Source organism: Oncorhynchus tshawytscha, linkage group LG06 (genome assembly GCF_018296145.1).
Source record: "Oncorhynchus tshawytscha isolate Ot180627B linkage group LG06, Otsh_v2.0, whole genome shotgun sequence".
NCBI lineage: Eukaryota > Metazoa > Chordata > Actinopteri > Salmoniformes > Salmonidae > Oncorhynchus > Oncorhynchus tshawytscha.
This window is the reverse complement of record NC_056434.1, coordinates 41744051-41765932: the sequence shown is the minus strand read 5'-3', so window position 1 is coordinate 41765932 and position 21882 is coordinate 41744051. Positions and strand designations below refer to the sequence as shown.

The 21882-nt window shown below is 43.8% G+C and overlaps 1 protein-coding gene across 2 annotated transcripts in view; it reads right to left on the bottom strand.

The window, feature by feature from the left end:
• srgap1a (SLIT-ROBO Rho GTPase activating protein 1a) overlaps positions 1 to 21882 on the bottom strand; it is a 164651-nt gene that overhangs the window by 94862 nt on the left and 47907 nt on the right. For both annotated transcript variants that reach the window (XM_024423866.2, XM_024423867.2), the window contains exons 2-3: positions 13219 to 13414; positions 182 to 344 (exon numbers count right to left, since the gene is read on the bottom strand). In XM_024423866.2, the coding sequence (XP_024279634.1) occupies positions 182 to 344; positions 13219 to 13414 (359 nt within the window). The remainder of the gene's footprint in view (positions 1 to 181; positions 345 to 13218; positions 13415 to 21882) is intronic.

Genomic DNA, 21882 nt, shown 5'->3' with positions numbered 1-21882 from the left:
CTGTAGGATGATGGACGTATCATTAGGAGAAAACTCTGGGCCCTGCTGCTGACTATGTGAATGTGCCAAGGATTTATCCAATATAACGAGGTACCAGAGTTCTCCCTGTTCATTTCAAGACAAGAAACGACTTCCGTCAGATCAGTGGGATCAGACCTCTTACCTCTACAGAAGAGCTTACCTTTTTGAGCAAGCGTGTGGAGTCCTCGCTGATCTGCATGAAGCGCATGATGACGTTGTTCAGGTAGATGTCACTGAGGGTGGCGTGGTCCTTGCTCTCCCTCCTCACCTGGTTCAGCAGCAGGTACCAGCAGTTGACCGGTGACAGCAGGTTCTGGTCCTTCCTATAGGGGGACACCGCAATCAATCAACTGGGTTGTATTCCTTAGACACAAAAACATATGAAAACAGACCGAAACGGGGATGGACTAAACTGCTCGTTGGCATTTTTCATTGCAAAACGTTTTGCTACAGAGTGCCCTAATGAATATGACCCTGACCTCCTTACAGAAACTGCTTCTCCTGACTGCTCAGGTTCATTCATACAAAAAAAAACTCAAAAAAGAGACAGGTCAGTTAAGGTAGCTTATTCATTATACATTTCACTGCTGATCACACAGAGAGAGAAACAAGAGACAGGCACAAGGAGAGGCGGGGACATGTAGGGAAGTATTCATGCTCCCTGAGAGACAGAGAGAGCGAGTATGCCTGTGCGCACATGTGTATGTGCGCGTGCATGCGTGTGTCCTTGCCTGGCTCTCTGCTGGCTGTCTTTGCAATCTGTGCTGAGAGATCAAGGTCTCAGCTACCTGACAGCTCTATCCTGTCAGCCTAACTGTCCTCATCTAGCGAGATGTTTTAAGACTTCCTAAAGTGGATCAAGTCCCATCATAAAAGTAATAGCTAGTGGGGATGTTTCTTCCACAGCCCTCCCCTGGTGATGAATGCCCTATATAATAGCATGCACTCTATATAATCAGCACCGAGTGCATACTGCGCCTGAAGGAGAGTTTGTATCAACGACATTTCTGGGGCATAGCCGGAGGAGCGATGTTCTGAGTGGACCGGACTTCTCGCAACAGGGGAGAGCGCCGTCCACAAGTATGCTTAGGAGACTCGAGACTTCCTTGTAAGATAATTTGTTAGAGAAGGTACTTTACATGTAAAGTTTTGGAATAGTGCATTACAAGAGACAAAACAGGAAGAGAGAGAGGGGAGGAGAGGCGTTTCCCCTCTAGTGCGCCTGCCTGTCCGCATACTGCGGGATATTGTCCAGGCCTGAGAGAGAGCAAGAGAGACAGACACAGAGTGAGCCACGGCTGTGCATAAGCAACGGCCTGCAGCAGGCTGACTCCGTTGAATCTAAAACATTCCTCCTGCTATGGAGCTAGCCAAGGGAAGGCAGGAGGCCAGAAGAGAGGCCAGGGCCTGAGGCTTTAGGGCCAGCAGGGAGGAGCCATATGGAAGCCCTCCTCTGGAACTCTGGAAGGGCTTCCCCCTGAATGTCAGTCAAATACAGGCAAACACAACAGGTGAAACTTTGTACATTCACCCTGGCCCACGACTCATGCTGCAGCCCTTAACTACATACCTCTATGATGATAGCTGCTGGAAGAGCAGATGTTTTTCTCCTGACAGACAGTGGACAAAACATTCCGGACCACAGAGCTGAAACATTGTCTCTCCCTCTCTTGGAAAACAGGAAATGGTGCATGTGAAAAAAGACAGGACTGGAAATGAAAAACATCCCGGTGAAACGCAAGGCCATTTTTCATAGACGATGTAATATAAGGAATAATCCAATTTAGCTAAAAGTGGTGCGTGGGGGGCAACATATACAGACCTGCATTCAGAGGGGAGTTACCAAGAAGAAACAGTTACAGTGACTTCAGAAAGTATTCACACCCCTCCACTCCTTCCACATTTTGCTGTGTTACAAAGTGGGATTAAAACGGATTTAATTCGATTTTTTTTGTGGAGGATCAAAGTACTCCAATGTCAAAACGTAAGAAAACATTTATAACGTGTAAAAAATAAAAAAATACCCCCCCCAAATCTTTCTGGGTAAGTCTCTAACAGCTTTGCACACCTGGAATGTGCAACATTTATGATTCGTTTCAAGAAACTAGGCGTATGTCGCACATCACTACTTCACAGGAGAAACATTTGAATGTAATTTTTTTTATATGTTTTTGGAGAGAAATACCTTCATAACAAACTTGTATGCCATCTGTAAATCAGAATGAAATTGTTAAATAATGAGCATAGTTAGATTTGCAATGCTAACCTTCCCGCTAGCCATGATCGGCTGAGATAATGGAGGGGCGGGACATGCCGAGAGATGACTTCGGATTGGTCGTCCATGTAGATTGCTTCCGTCTAACATGAGCTGCTAAGTATGCGGGGATAATCCTGTCTACATTCTGGGAAAATGTTGTTAAGGACTACTTTCTGGAGGATGATCGTGCTTGACTTTCTAGGACTCTGAAAATTAATCAAACAATGAGGAGATTTTGGTAAAAATAATTTAATTGAACGAGCGTCTTCTGATAACAATGTTGGGGAAGAAACTGTGTCGTTGTCACGGAAGAAGTTGACCGAGTTTTGAAATCAGTGGAATGCCCGGTGGAAGCAGAGAGATGATTTCCAAATGCGGAGGCCAAAAAAGAGAACACAGAAAGAAGACTGATGTATAAAACACCTTTCTCTGGATTACATCTTTAAACTAAGGGCAACCAGGGCACCCGTGACAGAGGGATGTATACAGGTAAGAGTCTAGCTACATTTTCAGATATTATACATTTCTAATTTTGTCAGAAAGGTGTTTTTATTACAAGTTAAATCATACTGTTAGCTAGCTAGCTAACGTTAGATGCATGATCTATGTAGGAGTTCAAGAAAGAGGCCCAAGTTCCAGAGTTGGAATTCTGAGTTGGATGACCTTTCAAATCAATTTTTCCCAGTCCAAGTGTTTTCTTCTCTGGAGTTCGCAGTTGTTTTGAAAGTGGCATTAGAGTTGGGATTATGGTTCATTGTTTAGCTAGCTAGCTACATGTCTAAACAAAAGACTCCACCATGGAAGTAATAATTTCAGTAACATTTACACCTTCTGTATCCTGTGCATGTGACAAATAAAAGGTTGATTTTATTTGATATAGTGTGTGTTTACAAGAGATGGTAATGTGAAGAACAACATGAGTAGCACCAAAGTCAGATTAGGATATAGGCCAAGGACTAGATTTTAAAAAATTACTACTACTTTTTGCTACAACTTTCACCAATTTTAGGCTTGAAATCTTTGGTTGTTTACTACACTGTGAATCCTTAAAGAGATGGGTGAACCGGAGACTTAAGGTGTGAACGATGCTGAATAGGTTTAGACAAATCCTCTCCAGTAGGTGTACCAAAACATTCACAGGCCATTTTTCAAAAGTTGGGTTACAAGTTTCTAAAATTTGAAAGCAGAATTAATTTTTCGTTGTTCCTCAACTGCAGTTTCTAATATACCATTTTGTAGCTCTGAGTCTCTACTTTATTCAGTGTAAAAAACAATGTCAAATGTTGCTACATTGGACCGAATCCAGGTGGTGCGCATTATTTAAAAATTCTTCAAGTTCTGTCAAAATGGTTGTTGATCATTGCTAGACACACATTCAGGTCTTGCCATTGATTTTCAAGCAGATTTAAGTAAAAAAAAGTTGTAGCTCAGACACTCCGGAACATTCACTGTTCTTTTGGATTGCAACCCCAGTGAAGATCCGGCCTTGTGTTTTAGGTTATTGTCCTGCTGAAAGGTGAATTAATCTCCCAGTGTCTGGAAGAAAGAAGACCACCACATTTCCCTCTAGGACTTTGTCTGTACTTAGCTCCATTCGCTTCTTTTTTATCCTGAAAAACTCCCCAGTCATTAACAATTACAAGATACTCATAACATGATGCAACCACCACTATACTTGAAAATATGGAAAGCGGTACTCAGTAATATGTTGTATTGGATTTGCCCCAAACATAACACTTTGTATTCAGGAGAAAAAGTGAATTGCTTTGCCATACCTTTTGCAGTATTACTTTAGTACCGTGTTGCAAACAAGATGCATGTTTTGAAATATTTGTATTCTGTACAGGCTTCCTTCTTTTTACTCTGTCAATTAGGTTAGTATTGTGGAGTAACTACAATGTTGTTGCTCCAACCTCAGTTTTCTCCTGTCACAGCCATTAACTCCGTAACTGTTTAAAGTCACCATTGGCCTCATGGTGAAATCCCTGAGCGGTTTCCTTCCACTCCGGCAGCTGAGTTAGGAAGGACGCCTGTATCTTTGTAGTGACTGGGTGTATTGATACACCATCCAAAGTGTAATTATTTACTCCACTAAGCTCAAAGGAATATTCAATGTCGGTGTTTTATTTTCACCCATCTACCAATAGGTGCCCTTCTTTGCAAGGCATTGGAAAACATCCCCGATCTTTGTGGTTGAATCGGTGTTTGAAATTCCCTGCTCGACTGGACCTTACAGATAATTGTATGTGTAATTGTATGTGTGGTGTACAGAGATGAGGTAGTCATTCAAAAATCATGTTGAACACTATTATTACAGAGTGAGTCTATGCAACTTATGTGACTTGTTAAGCACATGTTTACTCCTCTATTTAGGCTTGCCATGACAAAGGGCTTAAATACGTATTTACTCAAGACATTTAAACTTTTCATTTGTATTAATTTGTATAAAAAATAAAATAATAATAAATAAATACAAATCTATTAGGACGTGATGGGGTATTGTGTGTAGGCCAGTGAAAAACATCTAAATGTAATCCATTTTAAATTCAAGCTGTAACAACAAAATGGGTAAGGAGTCAAGGAGCTTGATACATTCTGAAGGGACAGTATGGCAATTGAAGAGTTGTGGCAGAGTTGCTGGACAGCGTCACACACACACTCTGTCAAGACTGCAGGTACCGTAAATCCTTTCTGCCTTATGCTTGAGTGGAGTGCCAATCTCTCATTTCTCCTCTGTTTCTGTGCGTGTGTGTGTGTGGATATAGCCTAGAGTGTATGGGAGGGAGAGGGTTGTCAGCAAGTGGTGAGTCTGTGTGAGAAGTGGGTGTGTTTCCTTAAAAGACCCCCAAATGAGGGAGACAGTGGTCAAAACTGATTACCCACCAGAGGAAAGGGAAACCTTCTTGGATAAGGTCCTGTGGGGGGGGGTCTTTCCTCATGTATGGTTCAATATTTTGATATTGAACGTTGACATTGTGAACCGATATTATATATTTTTACCTCCCGTTACAGGAATTGATGTCACTGAGCACTGCCCCTATATACAAGACCTTCCACCCCCACCTGGGATATGGATGCCTGATGAAGACCTAAGAGTCTAAACGTTGTTATAAATAAAATCACCTGGGAGCCTGAACAGCAGTGTGCAGCGTTTTCCTCTTTATTTTTTCAGTTCACATAAACACCAGCACCTGCAAAAATATATATATTTTTTAAATCCCTGGACGTGCATATGTTCTCCAGCTTTTGTGTGCGTTTCTACTATTCTATCTGTGTGTGCGTATGTACGTGAGTATGTGATTGGCATGTCTCGAACTGTAATGAGCTTGGGCAAGGGACATCAGCTGTGACCGGAGGGTTATATAACTGGGCTCTGTGCACTAGTGTGTGTCCAACCGACCGACCCTCTCTGGCTCGCCTCAGTGCACAGAGCAGCACAGTGGGGCCCAGGCGCTGTGAATGGAGTGACCCGATTCGCCAGACAACGCACGCTACGGCCCAGTTCCTCATGAATACAGACAGTGCACTAAATGGCTCCCTATATAGTGCACTCGTATAGGCCCCTGGTCAAACGTTGTGCACTATATTAGGGATTGTAAATAGGGTGCAATTTGGGATGCAGGCTGAAAGAAAAGGGCTGAAATGACCATCGCAGCATTCTTTCACCCCTTGCTATAAACACATCCAATACAATGAAGAACAGACGGGAACTTACAATTACAGTCTCCGAAAAAGTCAGCGGATGGAGGAAACGGGGTCATTATTCCAAATGCAGGACTTAGTGTAGATGGAAACACCACAGGGAGCCATTGAATGAACACTAGCCATTCCAATAAATCAATGGCCAAACAGTGGGGCTGTGTGCTGGCTAATGAGACAACCTGCTGGACCAAATGACAGGCCATGTGCGCGCGCTCGTGTGTGTGTGTGTACAGAGAGGGCCATGGCAGCAGTGACCTCAGGGACTCTACTACCTAGCCTACATAACTGGCAGGAATCTCTCAATGTCATAATTTCCCCACAATGCAGGGATTAGGTCAGACAGACAGGTATAGACAGGAGGGTGAGAACTACGAGGAGAGGAGAGGAGAAAGAAAGAGAGAGAGAGTGCTTAGGAGTGGGCTTACAATTGCATACAGGTGTGTGTGTGTTCTCACATACATACATGACATTGCAGTGCATTCAGAAAGTATTCAGACCCCTTGACTCCTTCCACATTGTTATGTTACATCCTTATTCTAAAATTGATTAAACCGTTTTTTCCTCGTCAATCTGCACCATAATGATAAAGCAAAAAAATTAAATATCACATTTACATAATTATTCAGACCCATTAGTCAGGACTTTGTTGAAGCACTTTTGGCAGCGATTACAGCCTCGAGTCTTCTTGGGTATGACGCTACAAGCTTAGCACACCTACAGTACCAGTCAAAATTTTGGACACCTACTAATGCAAAGGTTTTTCTTTATTTTTACTATTTTCTACATTGTAAATTAATAGTGAATACATCAAAACTATCAAATAACACATATGGAATCATGTAGAAACCACAAGTGTTAAAAAAAAAACATTTTATATTTGAGATTATTCAAATAGCCACCCTTTGCCTAGATGACAGCTCTGCACACTCTTGGAATTCTCTCAACCAGCTCATGAGGTAGTCACCTGGAATGCATTTCAATTGACAGTTAAAGTTAATTTGTGGAATTTCTTTCCTTCTTAATTCTTCATGCATTTGAGCCAATCAGTTGTCATAACAAGGTACTGTAGTGGTGGTGTACAGAAGATAGACCTATTTGGTAAAAAACCAAGCCTATATTATAGCAAGAACAGCTCAAATAAGTAAAGAGAAATAACAGTCCATCATATCTTTAAGACATGAAGGTCAGTCAATGCAAAAATGTAAAAGAACTTTGAAAAAAACATCAAGCGCTATGATGAAACTGGCTCTCATGAGAACCGCCACAGGAAAGGAAGACCCAGAGTTACCTCTGCTGCAGAGGATACACTCATTAGATGTACCAGCCTCTGAAATAGGCAATTAACTGCACCTCAGTTTGAAGCCCAAATAAATGGTTCAGAGTTCAAGTAACAGACATCTTAACATCAACTGTGTGAATCAGACCTTCATGGTCAAATTGCTGCAAAGAAACCACTACTAAAGGACACCAATAATAAGAAGAGACTTGCTTGGGCCAAGAAACACGAGCGGTGGAAATCTGTCCTGCGGTCTGATGAGTCCAAATTTTGTTTCCAAGCAGCTGTGTCTTTGAGAGACGGAGAGTAACTGAACGGATGATCTCCGCATGTGTGGTTCCCACCGTGAAGCATGGAGGTGATGGTGTGAGGGTGCTTTTCTGGTGACAATGTCACTGATTTATTTGGAATTTTTAAAAATAGGTACACTTAACCAGCATGGCGACCCCTACATTCTGCAGCAATACGCCATCCCATCTAGTTTGAGCTTAGATTTTCAACAGGACAATGGCCCAAAACACATCTCCAGGCTGTGTAAGGGATATTTGACCAATAAGGAGAGTGATGGAATGCTGCATCAGATGACCTGGCCTCCACATTCACCCAACCTCAACCCAATTTAGATGGTTTGGGATGAGTTGGACCGCTGAGTGACGGAAAAGCAGCCAACAAGTGCTCAGCATATGTGGGAACTTCAAGACTGTTGGAAAAGCATTCCAGATGACTACCTCATGAAGTTGGGTGAGTGAATGCAAAGAATGTGCAAAGCGTTCAATGCAAAGGGTGTCTACTTTGAAGAATCAAAAATATATTTGACACTTTTTGGTTAATACACGATTACATGTGTTATTTAATAGTTTTGATGCCTTCACTATTATTCTACAATGTAGAAAATGTTTTTAAAAAATACAAAAAAACCTTGAATGAGAAGATGTCCAAACTTTTGACTGGTATTGTATATTTGGGGATTTTCTCCTATTCTTCTCTGCAGATCCTGTCAAGCTCAGTCAGGTTGGATCGGGAGCGTCGCCGCACAGCTATTTTCAGGTCTCTCCAAAGATGTTCGATTGGGTTCAAGTCCGGGCTCTGGCTGGGCCACTCAAGGACATTCAGGCTTGTCCCGAAGCCACCCCTGCATTGTCTTGGCTGTGTGCTTAGGGTCATTGTCCTGATGGAAGGTGAACCTTCGCCCCAGTCTGAGGTCCAGAGCGCTCAAGCAGGTTTTCATCAAGGATCTCTGTATAATTTCTCCCTTAATCTTTCCCTCAATCCTGACTAGTCTCCCAGTCCCTGCCGCTGAAAAACATCCCCACAGCATGATGATGCTACCGCCATGCTTCACCGTAGGGATGGTACCAGGTTTTTTCCAGAAGTGACGCTTGGCATTCAGGCCAAAGAGTTCAATCTTGGTTTCATCAGACCAGAGAATCTGGTTTCTCATGGTCCGAGAGTCCTTTAGGTGCCTGCTGGCAAACTCCAAGAGGGCTGTCATGTGCCATTTGCTGAGGAGTGGCTTCAGTCTGGCCACTCTACCATAAAGGCCTGATTGCTGGAGTGCTGCAGAGAGGGTTGTCCTTCTGGAAGGTCCTTCCATCGCCACAGAGGAACTCTGGAGCTCTGTCAGAGTGACCATCAGGTTCTTGGTAAACTCCCTGACCAAGGCCCTTCTCCCTCGACTGCTCAGTTTGGCCAGGCGGCCAGCTCTAGGAAGAGGCTTGGTGGTTACAAACTTCTCCCATTTAAGAATGATGGAGGCCACTGTGTTCTTTGGGACCTTCAATGCTGCAGACATGTTTTGGTACCCTTCCCCAGATCTGTGCCTCGACACAATCTAGTCTCGGAGCTCTACAGGAAAGTCCTTTGACCTCATGGCTTGGTTTTTGCTCTGACATGCACAGTCAACTGTGACTTTATCTACACAGGTGTGTGCCTTTCCAAATCATGTCCGATTGAATTTAACACATGTGGACTCCAATCAAGTTGTAGAAACACCTCAAGGATAATCAATGGAAACAAGACAGAAATACCTTATTTACTTATCAACAGAGGCCCTATCTGAAATGGCAAATCCCTTCAGGGCCTCTACCATAAGATATTTCCCATTAATTTCCTCATCACTAGCTTAAATGGCAGTCTCTCTCTGGGTGGAATGCAAACGGTTATAATGTTAGTATGTTGTACACTGAGTGTACAAAACATTAGGAAAACCTCTTTCCATGACATTATACTGAGCAAAAATAAATGCAATATGCAAAAATGTCAATGATTTTACTGAGTTACAGTTCATATGAGGAAATCAGTCAATTTAAATAAATTCATTAGGCCCTAATTTATGGATTTCACATGACTTGGGCAGGGGCGCAGCCATGGGTGGTCCTGGCTCCCAAGTGGGTGGGCCTATTCCCTCCCAGGTAACGCTGTTGGGTTTACTATTTGCATAAAGGGGAAGCCTTGGAGTCAACTTGGAACCAACTTGAAACCAACAGCCCTGTGGAACGATTTCGATACCTTGTAGAGTCCATGCCCCGATGAATTGAGGCTGTTCTGAGCTCAGTGTACAACTGTAGGCAATTGGTCTTCTGTGGCTCAGTTGGTAGAGCATGGCGCTTCCAAAGCTAGTATGGTGGGTTCAAGTCATGCTGGGGCCACCCATTTGAAAAATGGATGTATGGCATGAGTCGCATATATGTGGCATATGAGTATTTGACAATTGCAAGAGGAATTTACAAAAATGGAATGATAGCTACTATTTGGGGGTATATTTATTGAATCATATCAACATGAATGAAAGTCCCTTAAAACGATTGGCTTTATTGTATGGGGGAAAAGAAATCTGGACTATTCAAGTCACTCCCTCTCTGGGGTGGCAACATAAATAATTCAATTATCGCTCTCTCCCTTCCATCCCTCTGGCACTAAAAAAACCAAACTGCATAATGTGTGTGTGTATAATGTGTTCATTTTGCAAACAGCCATGTCACTACCGCAGCAGTGGACTGACTGACTGACACTCCCTGGAACGGGGTTCTGGCCACTCCGCTGTGGGGCCTGTTGTAGCTCTCCCCACTGCATTCTGGGAAGAATTAAAAAAGAGAAAGCCAGTGGACAAAAGAGCTGCTGATCCAGCTGGAGGCTTGTGTGCTCAGGGTGTCTGTCTCCTGTGGAGGGGAGCGGCGAGGAGAGAGTATCACTGGCCACACAGAAAAACAGTCCGTTTGGTTCTCAAGAGACGAGAGAAAAAGAAAAAAAAGAAAGAGGTGCTAGCAGATAAACCGTCCCATTGGTTTTATTTTTGTAATGATCAGGGTTGACTTTCTAGCAAATAGAACTCCCGCCCTAACAAAACACCTCCTGCAATATTAAACTCTGTTCATTACACGTCTAGTGATCAGGGTTGATCAACGGTGCAGATAATCAGATCTAATAAACTGTGCCCGTTGACTGAATGAGCTTGATGAGGGAACTGTGTGTCACGAGAGGTGACAGCCATTTGACTAAACCAGACCCTATCCATCTAAGCATCAGTAATAAAGGGGCCAACAGATATTGCTGTCGGCCCCATCCGTGCTGCAGAATGGGATGTAGAAAATGGACAGTCTTGAAAATGACGCAATACTCTGAATAATTTAGGCACAACGAATAATATGTGGGATGATGTTAACAGATTATCACCGATGCTGGTCCCTCAGTGCCAACCTTCAGCCATCACAGCGAGCTTAGAGAAGCTGCAGAACGGGCCTATACCGCCTACCGCTGCTGTGCCCAAGCATGATTGATTCTGGGCCAACTGAGGTGCTGTAGCAATAATTCCATAGGTATCACAAAGTGTATTTTCACTTTCTCTCACTCCTGAAGGCGACCCGATAAATGTGTTTGAAGAGGCATTCCTGGTCCTGAATACTGAAATGTACCACAGCTCCTCTGACTATTTTCTCCTCAGAGGAAACCGAGGCTAGACATCAGGGTTAGCACAAAGCATCCTACCCTTAACACACTGACAGAAAGATTTGAATTCTCTAACTTTGTCACATTTTTGCAATTTGGGCATCGACAAACAGAATACACATGACTTGGCTCCCTGTCAAATCTGACGAACACTGCATTCAAATCTGTGACTGAATTCTCACCTCAGTCAGTAGCACTTAGCAGCCCAACTGCACGCAGCGTGTCAGTATTCACTGCTCTCCAGTGCGGAAATGCCAGCTAATTAGCCAGTGATTTAATGCGCTAATTTGAATGCTAACTCAGCTTATTACACACACAGCCAGCCCAAGCTGGGCTGAGGCTCTGCACTACCACGAGGCCAGAAAGCTCAAAGTCCGAGTGAAAGTGCACTTTTACAATCCTCACAACATTAAAAAAATAAAGAAACCCTAGAGAATGTGGAGAACACAGAAGCGCCTCTGTATTCACCTTGTTTGTACGAATACAAAAAAATATGGGCCAAGTCTTAAAACGTCTCGCGTTTACAGAGCACCGAAATATGCTGCTCGCTTGGCACTGTGCAAATGTTGACCCTGCGAATGAACTGACCAGACACTATATCACGCGATGAAAACCACAGCTTACAAGCCACGCTGTCGGAATCTCCTCAGCCTCCCGGGTTCTGCATACCCAGCTGCTAGAGTCATTAACAGGCCCAGTAGACTCCGTACAGGAATATTTCCAGACACAGAGTAGGGCAAACAGGCTTGTTATTTTTGGTCCCTACCGCAAGTTCAAACAATATGCCAATATCTCTGTCTTTTCCATAAGCAGTCTCCTAAAGCGTATTGAGACTGCGTGTCAACATTCCAATAAGGCTCATCCATGCCAGTCTGCTGTACCACATAAGGGTAAGGAAAGTAACGCTATGGGAGAGAGATGAAGTAGTTCTTCTCTTACAGCGTGATCATATTTCAATTGATTCGGAGCGAGATTCCCACATTGTGTCTTTCATCATTTCAGGTCTCATTTGTGGTTAGATCGAAATGACCGAGACCAACTCACTGTAGACATGAACCAAGCTGGTTAGGTTATTCTCCACAAGAATGATTGTAACACTAGGAGTCCTTTCACCGTTCCATGTATTCTGTACTGTGGATCTGGGAGCAGTCAGGAATCTGATGTCCATTTTTTTTTTCTTGAACAACTCATAAAATCTATACCCATTCTAGGGAGGTATCAGTTACTTCATTGGAGTTTCTCCAATTCCATAATTCACAGTACACTGTGCTGGAAATACCATCTGCACATTGACAGAGGGTGACTGTTGAATTGTGAGGCTAGATGGGGAAAGTGTTTTAAATATAGGGTGCCCACTGCTACCCAGATGAGCTACAGAAGAACAAAGGGACATTATGCAGAATCGGCTGAGAGGGGTAAAATAGTTTGGGATATTTATCGCTGGAGCCCCTGGTGTAACAGTCTGCCTTCACAGGATATTTCCTTCCAATAATTCATGTAAATGTATTCATAAAATCGGGAACACACATTTTAAAAGTATGAAAATAATTGGTAAAGAAAGCCCGCAGTCCAAAACGATTTCAGCCATCAAATGGAGGAGATGAAATGAGTAGAATGACATGACAATAAAATGTCTGACTGATGGAGTTTGATAATGAGAAATAAATAGGAAATTGAATCATTGAGCACTGCTGCTGTGAGTCTTCCCAGACCGACTGTAAATAGAAACCAGATTGATTCGCCTCATCAACATTATAATAAAAAATTTGAATATATTTTCCAGATTGATATGTCATCAATGTTATAATCAAATATGAAGTTGATTTTGGTTGCCTAATGCAACAGGTATTCATGAACACTGAACCAGAGAGAGGCATATTTCAGACAGAGGCAGTGTTCCATGCAGTGACAACTTCTTCAGGAAAAATGCATAGACCGAAAGAAAAACGCTCCGACCTAGACCCAGGTACACAGACCCAAAGTCAGACACAGACAAGACCTAGACACTTGTACTTACTTGTACTGCTGGTGGTCCTTGGTGCTCCGCGTCTTCGCCATGAAGCGTTCAGCCAGTTTCTCCAGGTTCCTGGAGTACTCCATCTCGATCTCCGACTTCTTCCTGAAGAAGTCCTGCAGGTCCTGGAGGAGCTGCACCCTCATCTCGGTCTGCTGGTCCAGGGATTTCTGCTGCTCCACCAGCTGGGCACGGATCTCTGAGGACACAGACGGACACAACTAGGTCAGATTGATATTTACAACTACACACAGAGCACACAAGTCAGGGGTACGTAACCCTCTTAGCAACTCACACAGCAGACAGGTCAGAAATATATGTCTCTGTAGTCAACACCAGCCCATAGTCTAATGACATAGATAAAGGAGAGGGGTGATCACGAAGCACAAATAGGTGCATTGTGAGAGGTTGGCAGCGCTGGTCTCAGGTGGTTCATTAAAGCCACTATAGAATTCATTAGCCCCGTTACTAATCAATCACCCACTGAGATGGAGCACAGACACGCTTTCTTGACATCCTGCCGGGAAACACCAGGTTCTTCACTAGCGCTACTGGTTGACGGCAACACCACATTCACCAGCAGGGAAACAGGAGAGAGACGGGAGGCTTCTCTTAACCATATGGAGCTAAATGACCCCCCAGCATGAGATATCTCACCAGTCAATGGGAATGTTTGCCATTAAAATGTACATCAGCCACTACTGTAGGCTACATCCCCCCTACCGTAATGGTGTGTGTGAGTGAACACAGTGTCCTGTGATGTCTATGTGACCCTGGCTATGTAGAATGGATTTGTCATGAGGTACCAGGGCTTGACATCGCCACTATGAAAGGAAACAGATGCATGAGGTGATTTTTTTTTTTTTTTTAAACACACAAAATTCCAAGAGGCCACAAAGTGACGTCGCTCTAATGAAAAATCACGGGGCCTTGTGCCCGGTCACAAACGCCAATAGGAATTGCATGGTAAGTAGCTAACTAGAAGCCTTTGTAACTGCTGCTGCTTAGCCCTGCTGTCAAAACTTTCGAACATTACATAGAAACAGAGTTGTTATATAAGAAACGCATTTTCAAATTAATTCCTGACGCGAAATCACGTCTTATCTCTAGCCTCAACAAATCTATCAGATTGTGTAGCGTTGAGAATCCAGTGGAAATCGACTCAGGCCAAGACCATCATATGGGCATCATCGGCTTAAATCCCACACAAGAAAAACCCTCCAAAATGAACTGGCCCTATTACATGAAGTATAGAGCAAACACGCTGATTGCAGTTAAGGCCCGTCATACTCGTCAAGTGTGTGTATTCACACCGAATATCCCTAATCATGACTGGAGTCTGGGGTGGATGTGTTTTGGAGACGAGCTCCTGTAAAAAGGAGAAACTCGATGACGAAAGTCAGACCAAAAATCACTGTCAAATGTCTCTGGAGGTTATAGTTTTAGTAGTCAGCCAGCATGAAACTACTATACTGACAAACTGTCTAATACCACAAAACACACCTCACCTGGCCAGTTCAGACAATGGTCTGGAACATCAGTTCAACACAACTTGATGCTTGAGGACCACTCAGTCATTAACATCTGTAAAGTACAGGCTAGTAGACTGTAGGGCTGAAAATAGCCACGGGAGGGTTTTTCAATATCATCAATACCGTCAAAACTATTTCTAAAGTTTGACATTTTAATATTTGCCGCTACTTTTTAAGTAAATACTTGCAGTCAACTTGTGTGATACTTTAGATAAAGAATATTTCATTGTGCCATAGCGAGGGAAACGTTCCATTCCTACTTTTTTTTATTTTTAAATTAAGAATAACTTGGGGGTAAAATGGTGATGAGACAGATTACATTTTAAGATGAGTAGTGGCAACCAGGGAAGGTGTTGAGGGGGGGGGGGAATGCACTCATTAGCATTTAGTTAGCATTCTCTATGAGATTTTGCATGTACTTGTTAGCAAGTTTAAAAAATAAAAAAAAAGGAAGTGGGTTTTGAAAATAGTGCCCCTTGTGTCCAGTGCCAGTATTACTGAATATCCCAGTATTGCACAAGGTCAGTATGAAGATATGACAAACCGGATACCACCCAAGCCTAGTCCGAATACAGACAGGGAGTTATGATTTTTCATGTTGTTTTTTTAAACAGCGAAAGAGATATTTTCCAAACGGCCCAAATGATTCCCCATAGAGTAGACGGCTCTAGTAGACCGCACCCATCAATAACTGGCCAAAATCAAGCGATTGAACCGAATCATAGATCAATTAACTGCTGACTCAATTAAACTGTTCAGTCACAGAGCTCCTCATCGTGTTTCCCAAAATGCAAATAAGTGGAATAAGCTGAGAACGTGGCTTCATTCATCAGCTTTAAATGCCAACACAGTCTTGAGAAATGAATGATTTATGTGGGGTCTATTAGAAATCCCTGATAAATGATTCTTTCCCAAGGCTTCGGGAGTGGCTCTTTCATCCTGGCACCTCGTGGGGGAATAAACAAATCAAATTGGGAAAGGTGGGACAGGAAAGGAGGGGAGGGGGTGCTGAGTCTCATTTGTTGAGGAAACAAACTGCAGTGATATGCATCCAGTGTCTGACTAGCCAGATAGAAACCAACAATCAGCCGGAAGTACATTTGGCTGCAGTGTAGCAAAGAGTCCCTTCACTCCAATGGGTAACCAAGCCATGGCTACTTGAGTCTGAACCTGGTTTAATCCAAACAACATTTTAGATTGTAGGTCCAGTGCAGGTAAGATAGGCCTATAGAGGGCAGATTGAGATTGGTGCCAGTTTCCTTTTTCAATCATCAGGCTACCAAGACCTGATGTTCATTGTTTGGATGTCACAAGTTCAACCAGGTTCTCCAGCAAAGCATTTGTTCCATTGAGAGAGCGAGAGATTTCTATGGGGAGCTAAAGGAGAAAGGATGTTCCTAGAGAGGTTACCAGAGCTTCGGGAGTTCTCTTGATGAATGAGAAACCCAGAATTCCAAGTGTGAATAATTCCTCACTCCAAACAGTGAATGAGGATGTGGAATTAAAACAAAGCAGCCCTGACATTGACGCAAAGGAGCAGAGCGGATCATTTAACAGAATTATATTCATGACTGAACATTAAATCATTCATATTGCAAGTCAAACATTGACCAGTGACACCATGCCATGATGGATGACATTGTAGAAAAATCACCGTTCAACATTATTCACTCATGACAATTTAGGCACATGTAAAACAGGGATACAATTAGGACTCTCTCTACCTACACATAACATTGTATTCAACTAAGACAAAATCAGACAATCATATTATAATTCTTTCCCTTGAGTGACTCGGGGGGCTGAAATGCATTTCACAGAAGCCTAATCCACTAGTCAGTGAGGCAACTCAAGTGGATATCGCTGAGAATTCCACAGGTTCTCTCTGTCAGCTCGGGACAGGTGAAAGCCTCGCTTTGATCAAACAGCCTGGGCATCAAGTATTCTGCTGTAGGCAGTTTCAAATCAATTGTCTGAACTGAACACTCCCGATTCCCACAATATCCACAGACCCTCCAGAGAAATATTACACAAACAATGAACATTACTCTAGCCCACACTGGCACAGTGCTATAGACAATGAACATTACTCTAGCCCACACTGGCACAGTGCTATAGACAATGAACATTACTCTAGCCCACACTGGCACAGTGCTATAGACAATGAACATTACTCTAGCCCACACTGGCACAGTGCTATACACAATGAACACTACTCTAGCCCACACTGGCACAGTGCTATACACAATGAACATTACTCTAGCCCACACTGGCACAGTGCTATACACAATGTGCCCACACTGGCACAGTGCTATACACAATGAACACTACTCTAGCCCACACTGGCACAGTGCTCACAATGAACATTACTCTAGCCCACACTGGCACAGTGCTATACACAATGAACATTACAGCCCACACTGGCACAGTGCTATACACAATGAACATTACTCTAGCCCACACTGGCACAGTGCTATACACAATGAACATTACTCTAGCCCACACTGGCACAGTGCTATACACAATGAACACTACTCTAGCCCACACTGGCACAGTGCTATACACAATGAACCTTGAATTTCCTTCATAGAATAATACACTAACTCAGAGTGTGGAAAAAAAACACCTTGAACAAAAAACGCTCAGCTAAGGACAGGTTCACAACATTGTATCCTTTGCGCTCTCCGCGCATGCAAACGCTGCATTGAGTAGTCACCCTCTATAAATACAGTGGTACAATCCTCTCTCTGAGGTCATCTGTATGGTAAACACGTGCAGAGGGGCCCACTGCGGAGCTTGAGGGGGGTGACTGCGATCAAAGCACTGCGATCCACTTCAAACAGGCAGCAGGGAGATGAGTGCACCTGTGCACTGCTGTGAACTGACACTTGCAGGACCTGGAAATAAAGTCAACGGGGCAGCAGGGAGCAGGAGGCTGGGACAGTCAACAGGTGGCTCTCTGTGGCTGTCTATGGATGGGCTTTGAGGGTTTCTGGAAGTTCATGGCTGGTTCCTGGAACCAGAAATGTCACAGTTCAGCCTGGTTTGGCCCCGTTGTTGGAAAGGGGCATACGTAGGCATGGATACAGACTTTGTAGGCCTTCGTGCCCACTGCATGTCCAGGGCTGACAGCACAAAACCAAACATCCAATAGAAATTAAGGGTATGTGTCCCAGAATACACACTGGGTGGACGTGTACAATGAGAGAGCGAGACGTTTGGTCTTTATGACGATCTGTTGGAACCAAAGGCTGTTTGTTCTGGACTGGACATCATCCAAACAGCTCTTTTCAAGAGAGCACGACAACATATTTCCCATAACCCCATTCACGGCAGCAAATATGTCCAAAGTTGCAACTCTGAATTGCTTTTGATTGCGGGCCATTTGTTGAGAGAGAGAAAGTGCAGCGTCAGCAGGACGACAGAGAATGAAATACTGTTGACCTCCTGAGGAAAAACAAGCATCAGTGAAAACAACCCGCCCACTGTCCGAGAAGCAGGGCCAAGTTTTTCCTGCCTCTGCCACGTGAAAAGGCTCTTCATTGTTCCACCAATTCACTTTGCTATGAAACAAATGGAATAAACAGCACCCCTGGCCTGCTTGCTGCTCTTCTTCCTCTGTTATATTTTATCATTAGTTATATAATTAGTCCTCCAAGGGTCCCGCTGCTGACTTCTTCTCTGGTTCTTCCTACTTTATCACTGCCTCTGCCAAAAGCTATCTGGGGCATACTATACTGTACTGTGGACCAGACTCCCTCATGTCTAATATAGACAGGTGTGTGTGTGTGTGTGTGTGTGTGTGTGTGTGTGTGTGTAAAAAGTAACTGCTTAACTCATTAAAGAAATTGAGTAGTGGCTACTCAAACATCTCCAACTGTCAGTAGAACTCAAAATCATAAGTGGTACTAACTAATTTTGTCAATATCATTTCTTATAGCTTGCTGTTTTTGAGTACTGTTAACAAATATTAGGTTATTGAATAAATGACTTATTTGTTTACTGCTAATCTAAAGTAGGTTTTATAAGTTGTGCTTTTATTACATTTTAAAGTCAATCTAACATTTATTAAATAAGTTGTTCTTACGTGATTCTAAAGAAACATCCTCTCACTATCAACTGCGTTTATTTTCAGCAAACTTAACATGTGTAAATATTTGTATGAACATAAGATTCAACAACTGAGACAAACTGAACAAGTTCCACAGACATGTGACTAACAGAAATTGAATAATGCATCCCTGTACAAAGGGGGGGGTCCAATCAAAAGTAACAGTCAGTATCTGGTGTGGCCACCAGCTGCATTAAGTATTGCAGTGCAACTACACCAGATTTGCCAGTTCTTGCTCTGAGATCTGGCCTCTTCTCTGGCCATGGCAGAACACTGACATTCCTGTCTTGCAGGAAATCACGCACAGAACGAGCAGTATGGCTGGTGGCATTGTCATGCTGGAGGGTCATGTCAGGATGAGCCTGCAGGAAGGGTACCGCATGAGGGAAGAGGATGTCTTCCCTGTAACGCACAGAGTTGAGATTGCCTGCAATGACAACAAGCTCAGTACGATGATGCTGTGACACAGAGCCCCAGACCATGACAGACCCTCCACCTCGATCCCACTCCAGAGTACAAGCCTCGGTGTAAAGCTAATTCCTTCGACGATAAACGTGAATCCAACTATCACCCCTGGTGAGACAAAACCATGACTCGTCAGTGAAGAGCACTTTTTGCCAGTCCTGTCTGGTCCAGGGATGGTGGGTTTGTGCCCATAGGCCACATTGTTACCGGTGATGTCTAGTGAGGACCTGCCTTACAACAGGCCTACAAGCCCTCAGTCCAGCCTCTCTCAGCCTATTGCGGACAGTCTGAGCACTGATGGAGGGATTGTGCGTTCCTGGTGTAATTCGGGCAATTGCTGTTGCCATCCTGTACCTGTCCCGCAGGTGTGATGTTCGGATGTACCGGTGTTGTTAAATGTGGTCTGCCACTGTGAGGACGATCAGCTGTCCGTCCTGTCTCCCTGTAGAGCGGTCGTAGGCGGCTCACAATATGGACATTGCATTTTATTGCCCTGGCCACACCTAAAGTCCTCATGCCTCCTGCGTTCACGCAGATGAGCAGGGACCCTGGGCATCTTTCTTTTGGTGTTTCTCAGGGTCAGTAGAAAGTGTACTAAACTTTCATAACTGTGACCTTAATTGCCTACCGTCTGTAAGCTGTTATGGTTTTAACAACCATTACGCAAGTGCATGTTTATTAATTGTTTATGGTTTATTGAACAATCATGGGAAACAGTGTTTAAACCCTTTACAATGAAGATATGTGAAGTTATTTGGATTTTGACGAATTCTCTTTGAAAGACACAGTCCTGAAAAAGGGACGTTTCTTTTTTGATGAGTTTTAGGTTTTACGTCTTTACATAAAACAAAGTAGTAGTCAGACATGATATTTGAGTAGAAAAACCTGATTTATCTGCTGATAGAATTATTACGTTTTTGAAAGTTAAGAATACTTAAGTGTCATGTGGCTCTGTTTTTAGAGGATTGTGAGTAATTCAAAATGTTTGACTTGATACTTTTACAAAGTTGTATGCATGTTTGAAGAAAGAAACATTTCCTAAAATAGTATTAAGCCGTTTGTTGTGTTATGAGTTGTAATTCAAATGAGATCCAAACCATCGGGCAAATTGACGTTCAATGATGAGACAAACCACTCACCATTAAAAAAGGTAATGTCAAATAAAATTTTATTTGTCACATGCGCTGAATACAACAGACCTTACAGTGAAATGCTTACTTACAAGCCCTTAACCAACAATGCCTAAAGTTAAGGGGAAAAAGGTGTTAGCTGTTCAGGAGTCTTATTTCTTGGCGGTAGAAGTGTTTAGAATCCTCTTGGACGTAGACTTGGCGCTCCGGTACCGCTTGCCATGCGGTAGTAGAGTGAACAGTCCACAACTAGGGTGGCTGTGGTCTTTGACAATTTTTTGAGCCTTCCTCTGACCCTGCCTGGTATAGAGGTGCTGGACGGCAGGAAGCTTGGCCCCAGTGATGTACTGGGCCTTAAGCACTACCCTATGTAGTGCCGAGCAGTTGCCATACCAGGCAGTGATGCAACCAGTAATGCTCTCGGTGGTGCAGCTGCAGAACCTTTTTAGGATCTGAGGACCCATGCAAAATCTTTTCAGTCACCTGAGGGGGAATAGGCTTTGTCGTGCCCTCTTCACAACTGTCTTAGTGTGTTTGGACCATAGGGCCTCCCGAGTGGCGCAGTGGTCTAAGGCACCGCATCGCAGTTGCTAGCTGTGCCACTAGAGATCCTGGTTCGATTCCAGGCTCTGTCGCAGCCGGCCGCGACTGGGAGACCCTTGGGGCAGCGCACAATTGGCCCAGCAACGGCCGGGTCCCATCGCGGGGACCCAATGTGATTTTCTGGATTTTTTTTCCCATTTTGTCTGTCATAGTTGAAGTGTACCTATGACGAAAATTACAGGCCTCTCTCATCTTTTTAAGTGGGAGAACTTGCACAATTGGTGGCTGACTAAATACATTTTTGCCCCACTGTATTGGTGTTGGAGTCGTGCCTGGCCATGCAGTCATCAGTGAACATGGAGTACAAGAGGGGACTGAGCACGCTCCCCTGAGGGGACGCTGTGTTGAGGATCAGCGTGGCGGATGGGTTGTTACCTACCCTCACCACCTGGGGGCAGCCCGTCAGGAAGTCCAGGATCCAGTTGCAGAGGGAGGTGTTTAGTCCCAGGGTCCTTAGCTTAGTGATGAGCTTTGAGGGTACTATGGTGTTGAACGCTGAGCTGTAGTCAATGAATAGCATTCTCACGTAGGTGTTCCTTTTGTCCAGGTGGGAAAGGGCAGTGTGGTGTGCAATAGAGATTGCATCATCTGTGGATTTGTTGGGGCGGTATGCAAATTGAGTGGGTCTAGGGTTTCTGGGATAATGGTGTTCGTGTGAGCCATGACCAGCGTTCCAAAGCACTTCAGACGTGAGTGCTACGGGTCGGTAGTCATTTAGGCAGGTTACCTTAGTGTTCTTGGGCACAATGAGAGATTCAAAAGCTTCCTTTGCGGGCACATTACTGAGGACCTAAAATGTTCCTACCACACCGGCACAGTGGTGAAG